This window comes from Phlebotomus papatasi, chromosome 1 (assembly GCF_024763615.1).
Source record: "Phlebotomus papatasi isolate M1 chromosome 1, Ppap_2.1, whole genome shotgun sequence".
NCBI lineage: Eukaryota > Metazoa > Arthropoda > Insecta > Diptera > Psychodidae > Phlebotomus > Phlebotomus papatasi.
The window spans coordinates 2,350,189-2,362,618 of NC_077222.1; the positions used below are offsets into that span (position 1 = coordinate 2,350,189).

The window sequence follows — 12,430 nt, forward strand, 5'->3', positions numbered from 1 at the left end:
TTTAGAGAATTTTTAGCAAGTCTGGTGGTTCAAGATTGCCAAATAACGAGAAAAAGCCGTGGAATCTTGGTAAATCGAACGAAAACATTGACGAGTTGACATTTACTGGCATATCAGAAAAGCCAAAATATGCGGATTCCGTATAACAAAAACACCTTACGCCAAAGCACTATTCCACGTTTTTGCTTACGAAAAAATATTTAAACCTAGCTTTACTTTAACTCTAGATTAACGCTAATCTGAGGTTCAACTGAAGTTATTCTTTGTTTCAACATTCAGCTGTTAGTTGTTCTACTTTTGAGTTCAAAATATTTTTACCATATTGTTTGTTTGAATATGTGTAGCTCGCAAGAATTATAGCGTTAGAGTAAAAAACAAATCCGGAATTCTAGCTTTTACTTCCATAGAGTCTTGCACGGAAAGATCTAGGAAAATGCACTTGGAATATTCAATGGAAATTTTGTTTCAATTTCCAGGGAATGTTCACAAATGTAGGGGGAAGTACTCTTCCTTCGAACGTTCATGCCTTCGTATAATGTGAATTTCTTTTATTTTTCCTGAGAGACTTACGTATAATTATCACTAATATTTAATAGAAATGTATAAGTCTCCTAGGGAAGATAAAAGAAATTCACATTATTCGAAGGCATGAACGTTCGAAGGGAGAGTACTTTCCCCTATTAGCAAAAAATTCTTCGGATTTATTTCGCGGATATCCACACGAATTCTGCGGAACTCTACGCAGCATATTATCATATTTTTCCATGGAAGCTCAATCCAACAATCTCAACAACAGTGTGCAAACGTTTGTTGCAAAACGTGAACTTTTGCGAAATTTCAGGATGACAGTACGTTTGAATTGCAATTTTATTAAGATAAATGTCCATTTCATGAACTTGCTCACTTTTGTGTAACTCGTCAGTTTAAACGTTTGAACTTCCAACGGGTTTTTAGGTGAGTTCTCTCTGGTATACCTTCGGACTGGTAAAGGAAAATCTTAACCGGAAAGAGCTCTCAAATCGAGAAGGTTATTATTAATGAACGAGAGGATTGATCCGCGTAGTATCCCAGCAACGAAAGTTCCTTGTTTGAACACCGTTCAGCAAACGCGTTCGGAACAGGGTTCGGTCCAATGTAAATCCTTATGAGCTGGGAAAAAGCGAACGCGGTTGAAGCAATAGTTCTCTTTGATGGCCACCACTTTCTGAAAATTTGGAGGCCGCCACCGTCGCGGCATGTCGAACAGGGAACTTTATCGTTGCTGGGATGTTTCGAAGACGAAATACCTTTGCCTCACACTTTGTGTCTTGGATTAAGCATAGATTTTCGAAAATATTTCGAACATAAAGCTTGCCAGAGATTTGCTGTGATAAAAGATAATCAAAGTCAGCCGGAATCAAGCTCAGTGGGGCATTTCGATTTCGAAATTAGGATTTCGAAATTAAAATTTCGAGATATGCCATTTTAAATAAGCATTGAACTTCACTAAAAATTCCAATTTATAGATCAAACTGACAATTCTGGAGAATTAATAACGTCATATGTCGAACGTGGATGCATCTACAATAATGCCCTTGCTACAAGATGCTATGACGATGAAGACGACTCTTGCGTTCTCTGCCAAGGAGATGGTTGCAATATCCATGAGGTTAGTTTCAGTCCAAAACTGATACCAACAACAGCAATTCTACTTCTTCCATTTATTCTTGTGACCAAACTGATAAAGCAATAGTCATCAGAGAGATAGGGATGTTATTGAATGAGAGGCAAATAAAGATATGAACTCTGTCCATTGATAAACTTCTAGTTTTGGATTGAACAAAAATATGTGACTTGAGATAAGCTTGAAAAATTATCTTTTGGTACTTAAGTCACTTTTAAAAGCAACGTATTGCTGATTGGTATTTGATTGTGGGGATTGTGGTATTTCGTATTATTGTGCTTAGCTACAGGAAGTAACAAAAAGAATTGAATTTCTCGAATGGGAGTGGACGTTCCCCATTGCTCCTTATCAAATTTTTTTATCTTAATCCCAAAAAAAAAGGTGAATAGAAGATCTTGACTTACCGGGAACGGTACTGGGAAGACATCAACCTTGCTAAGGGCTCGAGGTTGTGGATATCTCCAGCAGATAATGCCAACATCCCGGTTAATGATCTGAATTTGATAGGGAAGCGGCAAACTATCATCATTGTGATGAACTTCGATGAACTGGAAAGCTCCAGCTCTGAGATCATCCCTGTAGTACTCTTCAGAGACTCTTCCATTGTCTTTCGGCTTGAATTTGGGTACTTTAATGGGAGTGACATTGTGCAAGTCTGCATTCGTTCCTTGAATGCTGTCCGGGAGGGTTGATTCTGCCATTTCTGCAGAATCAGCGATTTTTCCAAGGGAATCCATCAGAGATTTATGAATCTCCCTGAATGTCAGGATATTCTCTGGTCCAATGTCCAATTGAATGTATTTGGTGGAAAAATGGCATGTGCAGATGGGTGTCTTCTGCCAAGCTTCCCTGATGAGGCAGCTGCTGAAGGTGAGGGATGTTGGATGGAGCAGCGTATGCTGTTGCGTCATCACAGTTAGGATTTTGAGGGTGACATCGAGTTGAGCTCTCGAAGGTCTCTCAAAGAGTTTCACTTTTGCTGATAAATCTTTCGCTATCGCCTTGATTTCTTGACTTTCTGCCCTGGCCACAACTTCCAGGTGAGACAGTGTGAACAAAACACTCTCACAGTCCAGGACAGACATTCTGATGAATTTTATTGCATTGGCGGGTTTTCGAATTGCACTTGGTGACTTTTTATTAAAATCCCATCCAAGATCCTCCATTATTGTCCTGAATTCCATGGTTTTCTTTAAGGATTTATCCGAGAATTGGACTTTCATATAACGTCCTAGTTGAATGGTTAAATTTGACTCATTGGAAATATTCCTATGGAGTCTGACTTTGAAAATTGACGGAGGGATTCCCATTGCATCCAATTGACCTTTGCTGGTGCTGAAAATCACATCGGATAGTTCATCTTTTGGTCCTTCGAGACTCCATTTCATGTCAAATACACTCATTTGGATGGTTTTCTCATAAACTCCTTGGGTTATGAAGAGATTCGGCTGGAAGATGGATACTGTAGCCTGTGGTGTTAGTTGATGGTAGAGATTGATGGTGAAGACTCCTCCCACGAAGGAGAAATCATATGGAATGACAGCTTTGGTTTTATCTTTTGACATTTCCACTGTGGACTTTTTGTCCACTTCGATTGACTCAAATCCCGAATCCTTGATGTCTGATTCGGATTTTTCCAGAACTTTCCGAACAGTTCTCACTTTTGATGACTTCAGGGAAAGCTTGATACTGGGTTTCTTGCAGGTATCCCTCGTTTTGGCAAAGGTTTCAGCAAGCTTTTGGAGTTTTTGTAGTAGGATCAATCCAACTCGAATTTGATTGGTGTTTAGATGGAGAATGAGGTCGGTTAGGGAATTAAATTCCACTCCCTGTCCACAAACAAGGATATTGTTGAAGACGATGCAGGGAGCAAAGATCAGGGAACAGTTGAAATCTTTAAATATTGCACTTATGTCCACGGCTGTTTTATTTGACTGATTGTTCCACACAAAAGCCGGATTCTCATTGTAGACAATTGATCCTTCTGACGTTCCCTCCATCAATCCAATCACTTCTGCCCAATTCCCCGTGCCAATTGTTATGCTCTTCAGCAAAAGTTCATACTGTCGATCTTCAATTTTTGACCCTGGAATATTGAGGATTCGCAATTGAGCAGCTTTGGTATAGATATCCGGACGAACAGGCATCCTGGACAGAGGATTCTCAACAGCTGGAGCTACACTCACATGTCCAACTTTCAAAATGTAAACATTGCAATTTTCACTGGTATTTTCAATAGGGATAAATATTCTGAATCCCTTGCTCTGGAAGTAGATCAATGGGATATTTTCCACACTCAAAACTCCTCCTGAACTCCTCTGTCCGGACTCAACGCTCGTGAGAATTTTCAAAACTCCCACAAAGGTTTGCAGGGCATCTAGGTCAACCTTTACATCGATTTGCTGCATGTTCAGCATGATTTCTGTGAGGCTCTCATTGAGATTTCTATTCTTCCGCGAAGTACCCCATTTCGTATGGACATTGCCTGTCTCTGCTTTGGTCACTGTCAAATCCAGGAATGTATCATTTGGATCTGAACTCTCTGTGGCTCTGCCACAGATCCCCATCAATGGATTCTTCTTCCAATTCCCAGAATCTTCCATCAGGAAGGAATTTCCGACGAAGGATCCAATCTTTGCCTTCAATTTCACATAAATATCACGCAAATCTATACTGGAAATTATATCTTCAAGTTCCAGGATGAACTTCTGTTTCTTTCCATCCGGGGAAGTATTGTAGAATTTTAGGGTGAGCCTGGTTAGTGTCCACTGAAGCCAGATAGACACCTTGGCCATAGTTCGGTCATCTTTTAGAACTTCCGTGGTATCACTGGACATATCATGCGTGGAAGTGGTTTTCATGCCCAGGAACTCTTTTAAATCCACATCGGTCTCTGGACTTATAGGCCTCTGGGCAATTTCCAGACTATTCCCTACAGTCTCCTCCATTTTGAGCAATTTAGCCAAAACTGGGAGGGTAAGGAACTTCTTCAGTGTTTCTAGCAAAAGCTTCACTTGACTCTCTGAGATTTTGAAGACAATCGGAGCGATATCAATGTGGAAGACCACGGCAAAGGGATTATCTCCTTTATCAGCCTCCTGTGATTTATATGTAATAGCTAGAGAGATATTAGTTCTAGCTGGAGCTAGGCATACAAACTCCTTCTCATCTTCTCTGACCAAACACGAAAATTCTGCAAGAACCAAGCTCCAAGGAAAGGTTTCCTTGTCTCTCTCCCATGGCAGGGCTATTGGGAAATTTTCCTTAATCAGAGCCATTGGAATTTTGCTTCCGGACGACTGAACAGTCAACCGAGGGAATTGGAAAATTACCAAATGGGGATTGTCCAATCTCTGCAGGATTTCTGTTATTGTCTCATGCTCTTGAGTCCTTTTGAGGCTAGCTCTGGGACAGACAATTCTCGAGGATTTCACCTCGCCAGCAATCACTACACTCTTCCACATTGAATACATCTCCTGGAGACTCACTTGCTTCTTTGGTGTTTCCTTCTTCCTGCTGAACACCACAGTGGTATTCTTCTCAGAGCTACTGTGTACAGTTTCAAGGACTTTTGGTGGTGGTCTCTTGAGAATCTTCTCCGAGATGGACGTTTTCTTTGGTGTATCAGAAATTGGTGGGAAGATCCCGTCGAATTTGCTTGAAGAAGCTTCCTTGGTCGATTGATAACTCAAGAACTCAATGAGCAAAAGATCAAAATTGAGGACAATCCCAGAGATTTGGAATGAAACAATTGGTTGATGGACTATTTTTGTGGAATTATTGGGCATTTGTAGAATCACAGAAGCAAAAGTTTCCTTGTCATCCTGACAAATCACTGGACACAGAAGGGAAATTCTGGGAATTCCCACACTTCCAGCCACAGATTGAAGATTTCCCGTGTAGACACTTGTACATCTGGTCTTCCTGACACCTGCTGTCAACCCTGAAAATTCCAGCAGAATCTTCGGGAGATTTGTATCAAAAATCTCCTCGAAAGAATCATTTTGCCAAGTTTCTGACAAGAAGTCTCTAAGAGATGTCCGGAAATGCAACTCTTGCAGGCGATTGAAACCCATTTTGAGGTTTGAAATGTCAACTTCTGCTGTCATTTGGAAAATTTCATCCTTCTCCCAGAGTTCCGGGAGCAGGAGCTCGGAATAGGATCCATTAATTTCGGGAATTTCAATGATATTTGCGTGGGAATCATTGCGTTGCAATACAAGTTCGATCTTTTTGACTTTAGCGTTGATTTTTGAATAGCAGGCGGTGAAGAGTTCCTCTGGGGGATCTGGAAGTTGACAGGTAGTGTGAACCAGACGATTTGGGTACATTGGAGTTATTGCTGTGAGCTCTGCTCGTTCGGTTCGGATGACGAAATTGGGCTCAAGAGTTGCATTTGAAGTAACAGAGTCCATTCTCTGGGGCAGGGAATATTTCTTCCGGACGTTTTTTGGAAGTTTCTCATGATCTCGAGTGTAAAATTCCAGCGTTGGCTTCTGCACGGTGATCTCAAACATCCGGAAGGGGATTTCAGCCATAAGGGCATCGTAGTCATCTGTTGATGCTGGAGCAAGTTGGGCGAATGTTAATGGGGCTTTTTCCTCGACATACGGAGCGTAGTTGTAGAGATTCACGTAGCTGCGGAAGGTATCAATGAGATGTGCCAGGCCTGTTCCGTATCGTACGATCAGGGGACCGAGAAAAGCCCTGTAGAGGCATTTTTCTGACAAATCACTAAATTCCAGATCACTTCCAATATCCGAACTCCTGGCAATGTCATCGGGAATCTCAACAGTGTGAACCAGGTCAAAGGCTATGGCGGGTGTCTTGGCTAAAAGGCTGTTTTCCGTGTGTCTCAGATAGTAGAAATCCCAGAGCATATTGTACGATCGATGAATTTCAAGATTCTCATCAGCCGTTGGATCTTTTAAAGATCCTTCCAAGTATTTGCCCTCCCTGGTCTCTGTGCTAATGAATCCCGTCAGGATTTGACGCTGCCCACAGACACATTCGCCAATGGGAAAGATCTCAATGGCCGAACAGCCGCCAGTCAGGGAAAACCAACGATTCCCTACCAAAATCACATCACTGTAGCAGCCACTGAGTTCAATTGTCAAGATCGGCTTGTATTTGATCTTCTTGGTCGTGTGCACAATAGAATCATTGATAATTTCCTGATTCTTGAATGTCACTTTGAGTTTGTCCACATAAATTCCACTGTGCAAAACATGCCCACGATCCTCTTCGCCACTTTCCGGAGGATCCTCATCCGGAAAGATAGATGGCAGTAGGTTCCAAGCCCAGGAAAAAATTGATTTCCCACTGTCATCGGCTAAATCTGATTCCTGATTGGCTTCTGCATTGGCATTCTGTGGATATTTTGCCTTAAGCTTTCCCTGCTTTAGCACTAGCATCAGATTCATCAGTCGCATGACCATTGGGAATTGCAGGGAGGATATATTGAGGTCTATGCAATCCGTATGGACATCAACTCTCACAACTGATGCCTTGTGGGCAGTAGAAATATTATATCTTCTCAAGAAGCGCATTTCCATGGAGCATCTGTAGAGAATTGGCTCCTGGCACACATCAATAATCCCCGTTTCATTTCTCTTGTCCAGACAAATTGTCAAATCACTGATCCGGACAATTTTCCTGAGGAGGACTTTTGTGGGAGAAATATCAATGAATGTTGGATTCCATTCGGAATCCGCAGAATCCACTGAGAGCACCTGAATATTCATAGACATCACAATATCCTCCTCCAAATACTTAAAAATGATATTGTGACACTGAACTGAAATGTTATGGGCAATCTTATTCACCAAACTCGCCATATATCCCGGAGGAGCCTGAACTTCCTCCGGAGCCGGTTTTTTCCGGCTCTTCTCCCGAGGAGTTGCAGCAGCTCCATCCTCCTTGAGCTTCACCACAAACTCAATGGTATTTATCGTGATAGTAACAGGTTCTGAAGCAATCTTTGTCCATGGCACACGAATAATGAGCTCATGGATGTGGCCAGAGAGGAATGTGAAGGGTAAATTGAGTTCCTCTTCCAGCACATCGAGCCGGAGGTCAAGATTCTGGAATGCCCATTCGCCATTCCACAGCGAAAGCTGGATCCCAGGAAAAAATAATTCTATAGAGAGTACTTACAGGAATTGGAGCAGAGGAATCTCACCTGGGCATCCTGTGGTCGGATGTTTTTAACATATTTCTCGATGTGACTGAGGATTATTGGGGTTATGTATGACTCAATCCGGAACATCTTTGATTTTTACACTATTTACACAATTTCCCAGCACAAATACATCTCACATCCTTTCCTCACTATTCACTCATTGAAATTCACTAGAAATTTTTGCACTTTTCCACTGTTTTTTCACTGCAAAAAGCACTTTTAGATTTCAATTGCAAAATTTTGTTTTCCCCCACTGACACGTCAAAAAGTTACATGATTGACTGGAAAGTAGGCGTCTGCGCTATAATATTCTTGCGCGCTGCGCGTAAGAGCAGAAAAGGATTTGCTTGATTTTTCAGCTTTTGCGCGCAAATCCTTTTTTGTATCCAATTGTTGGATACTAAAATGGTAAATCGTCAGTTAAATCAGCATTTATCGTAACTTCATTTTTGCGATTTTGAGATACATACATGTTTGGAATCAGTGTAATTTTGTTTATTAAACGCACTTGAAAAAAAGAAACTTTTATAAGCACAATAAAAATTATTTTAAACAAAAATTAATAAGTGTGCTTAATTAAGAAAAAAATATCAGAATTTGTCGTAATTTCCATTTTCGGGGAAGTTACGACAAATTTCTATACTACATTTTCAGTAATCAACATTTGCCGTAACTTCTTTTGCTCGTTTGCGTGGCTTGTAATTTGCAACAAAAACGTAATATTTCTCAATAAAACGTTCACAATCTCTTACAAATATCCAAAGACAGTACGAATAATGCAACATGAGATCATTTTAATTCAATATTTCCAAGAAAAAAGTGAGAAAAAATCCCTACACATCTGTCATTAATTCAAAACAAAACAAGCGACGTGGCGCACAAAATTAATTCAACAAAAGTTACAAAATAAAAGCTTTTAGTGACATGAATAACAATTTAATTGACTAATTTAGTCAAATAAAGGCATTTATTATCACTAGAATAATTCAAATTGATATAATGCATTTTAGAAAATTGTCGTAACTTCCAAGATTTCCATACATTGAAAGTTACGGCTTTATAAACGATGGAAGTTACGATAAAATATTCTTGTGTTTCATCGAACATATATTTCAATATCTCAGCTATTAAATCATTTCATGAAGATTTTCTCGAGTTAACTTATAGTTTATTAGTGCCACTTTTATTATTTTGATTCAAAAGTATAGCATTCGGGGCTCATTTTCAAGAAAAATAAATCTGAACTGAAAGTTTCGTTTCCTGAAAAGTTGCCAAAAGGAAGTTACGACAAATGCTGATTTAACTGACGAAATACCAATCAACAAAAAGTCTCTAGTTCCCGGTTTTCCAGAAAATTTGTATAGTTCCTCTGTGGGTTCGTTCTTCTTCGCACATAAAATCTTTCGTTCCGAAAAAAGTCAAAAGTTTGGGGAAAAATTACAGTTCAAGGAATGGTTTCCCGGTTCGGGGAACATATAGCCAATTTCGGGGAAAATGTAGCCGTCAATTTTTTTTTTAACACTATGTTTACACTGGATATTATTATTACTATTTTTCTTGATACACAGAAACTTACTAATGTTAAGCAAATCACTCAAATTTATGGGAAAAGACTTTAAATAACTATTCTATGTCTTTTTTGTAATTGATTCACAATTGATTCTAATCTCGCAGAAAAACTCCAGTTCAGCCATTTCACCACGTTTGTTTTCATGGCAACACTACAATAGAATGATGAATTTTATGGACCTTCTAACATGAAAGTTATTTAGAGGAATGTAGGCAGCCTTCGCACATTCTTTCGTGCTTCATATTCAGGACTTTTTCTGACTAAACTGTAAAATGAGCAATGAATTTCACTACACCAAAAAGCTCTCTGATCTTTAAGGTTTGTATGCATGCCTAGTTCACTATCACAGAATTGTTGGTTTTTCCTGGACAGAAAAATGAAGAAAAAAATATGACGATTTGTGCGATTCTTGCCCCCGGAGGCAGCGTTCACACGATGGGGGGTTCGGGTTCGTCGAAATAAAATTTTTTCTCGAAATAAATTTTATCCACAATTAAAAATTATTTTCCGATTGTTATACTGTATCCTCGTAAACTTGCGGAAACTATCACTGCACTAAAAGATCTTTAAAACACTTTTTTCACATTTTCTGGAGCACTGTTTTTTGTTCTAAATGAACATAGAAAAATCGACTAAACTGCCAAAATTTCAAATGTGGCAACCCTAAAAAATTAATCATCGGGACTACTGGAATCGCTAGAACATTGAAGAGTAGAGATTATGATTTTCAAGCTAAAGTTGCCTGATGGATGTGCGAACACTCACATATTCAGTGTTTGAAACCACCTACAGTGTAGTACTTGCGAATATTCCGCCACTGTGAAAATTCTTTTACCCCGATGCAAAAAGTTATTATGTAAATATCATCTCAAGTATGCTGTATACTCTTCATCCACTGCGTAAATGATCTTTTTTAAAAATGAGTTTAACTATGAGAAATCAAATGAAATATGTGCCATCAAAATTACCTATTTTGGGCCAATTTTCTGTAACACTGTAAACACTTTTCTTACAAATGTGCACGCGTAAATTATATTATTCGACATTTACAAGGCCATAAAAGAAGAAAACATCTTTTAAAATCGTACTTACAGAGTCACTTTTCAAGAATTTTCCAGTCACAAATCTCACAGTAGATAAACACTCCAATCGTTTTGACAACCGATTTTCACCACTAGTCAATAGGCGCCCTCTATTATTCCCCATATTGGTGTTGCCAATGTGACAGGCTACATCTGCCCCGAAAGACTGGCTATATCTTCCCCGAGGTCTGTTTCAGTGATAATAATTGTACAGATAAAAGAAGGTTTGGATCATCGCAGTCACAAATATCTAATAATCAAGTTCAATAAACCAGGAACAAGGTAATGCCTTAATATATGATCTACCAATTCAGATGTTGAATTGCCAAGGCAAAAATGTACGCAACAAAATTACAATTTTAGGTTAATTTTATAAAAAAGCTTTTAAATTGCAATATTGGAGAACTAGGCTGATACATATTTTAGAGAATATAGGAATGTGCGTCTAAATTGAATTAGCAATAGTTTTCTTAACATTGTGTTTATAATGCTGTCTACACACTAAAAGCAATTTTCGTCAAAAATTGCTTTTTTTAAAAAATTCTGACGTTTCTGCCCACAGGATAAAGGCAATTTTCTTTTAAAAAGGCATTTTTTAAAGAAATTTCTCATAGTGTGTAGACGCTACCCCGATTTCCCCTATGCTATTCTCAATATGAACAAAAGAAAAGATAAATGCGCGTATAAAACGCGCCACGCGCATACAAATGGCTGCGCGCAACGCTCATAATGCACGTGCTGCGTGCGCTGTGCAGAGCTTTACTGGAAAGTATTATAAAAATTCCCGCGCATAACCTCAAAAATTAATTCTTCATTTTTTATGTTTAAAATTCCTTAATTTTAATTTATTTATGCATTAATAATATAAGATTTATGCCTCTCTCGCCTTTTGACATTGGCTGCATTCTGTGCTATCAGTTTCTGGGTAAATCTGACAACTTTCATCAAGTCCCGGACAAATGACTTGCTCATCGATTTCTGCCAGGATTGCTGAAAGGTATTCAGTCCCATTCCCGGATACTATGTCGCAGTTGAGCTCATCGGAGGACACAAGGACTCCCTTAATATGTGTGGACATGATGAGATTGGAATCCACGTGCACAATTTTTGTCGTGGCCATTCGTCCTTCATCGAAGAAGGTGAAAGCAAAGTATTCCTGATTGGGATCTCGATGGATGCCCCAAAGCATTGACGGAAGTATAACATCATGAATCTCTTCCAGGAGACACTCAAATGCCCTTTTCTTCTCTTCATTTGAATTTTCTATTGCCGCAAGTTCTGCCTCCTGTTCCTCCTTTATTAAGCTAATATCCTTCTCGCTCATCTCAAGGATTTCCACCACCTGTTTCCTTTGCTTTTTCACTTCTCTGCCCGATGAACCCTCATTGGATGACCTTTTCCGGGGTTTTCTATCCCGAATTTCATCGTCATTGGGAAAATTGAGGGTCGGAACGGCAAATTGCTTCAGTCGAGGCTTTCCTCTTTCTAAATGAAACACCTGCCCGTTTATAACATGCTCCCACGTCTTGACAATATCTTCAGGATGAAAATGCCTCTCGCAAACTCTATCATTTCGCTTGAAAGGGCGCTTTTTGGGTAGATTTTCCTTCCATTTTGCGAATGTTTCTTCATCCTGCAAAATGTAAACAAAGGGGTTTATTAGCCTTTTAACCTACTTTCAGTGGTTTTTCTTCACCTTTGGTGGCAGGAACATCATCCTTTTCTCCATATCTTTGCACTGCATGTCGCAAAAGGGCACAAAACAGTTCCTCATGGTGATTTTTTCCTATATTTCCGTCGGAGGACTCAATAAACAACACTCTCCTGGAAAATTCGTGGTTCCAACTGTCAAATAAACTCTCACTGGAATACTGGAAGGTAATGACGTCACTGGTTTGCCATAATTCCCAAATCTTTTCCCTCGCAATTTCTTT

General features: G+C 39.4%; 3 protein-coding genes across 3 annotated transcripts in view; 1 reads left to right on the forward strand and 2 right to left on the reverse strand.

The window, feature by feature from the left end:
* The window catches only part of LOC129799898 (uncharacterized), a 4,240-nt gene extending 2,440 nt beyond the window's left edge, over positions 1 to 1,800 (forward strand). Inside the window, exon 2 of the mRNA XM_055844188.1 lies at positions 1,506 to 1,800. Coding sequence (XP_055700163.1) covers positions 1,506 to 1,732 — 227 coding nt within the window. The 3' untranslated portion in view covers positions 1,733 to 1,800. The remainder of the gene's footprint in view (positions 1 to 1,505) is intronic.
* The window catches only part of LOC129799901 (intermembrane lipid transfer protein VPS13B), a 21,283-nt gene extending 13,166 nt beyond the window's left edge, over positions 1 to 8,117 (reverse strand). The window contains exons 1-2 of the mRNA XM_055844192.1: positions 7,845 to 8,117; positions 2,068 to 7,779 (exon numbers count right to left, since the gene is read on the reverse strand). Coding sequence (XP_055700167.1) covers positions 2,068 to 7,779; positions 7,845 to 7,931 — 5,799 coding nt within the window. The 5' untranslated portion in view covers positions 7,932 to 8,117. The remainder of the gene's footprint in view (positions 1 to 2,067; positions 7,780 to 7,844) is intronic.
* Positions 8,118 to 11,310: 3,193 nt separating this feature from the next.
* On the reverse strand, positions 11,311 to 12,346 carry LOC129799903 (uncharacterized). Its single transcript, XM_055844193.1, has 2 exons — positions 12,193 to 12,346; positions 11,311 to 12,129 (listed from the first exon to the last, which is right to left on the reverse strand). The coding sequence occupies exons 1-2, from the start codon at positions 12,268 to 12,270 to the stop codon at positions 11,368 to 11,370; spliced, it is 840 nt and encodes a 279-aa protein (XP_055700168.1). The 5' UTR covers positions 12,271 to 12,346; the 3' UTR covers positions 11,311 to 11,367.
* Positions 12,347 to 12,430: the final 84 nt, after the last annotated feature.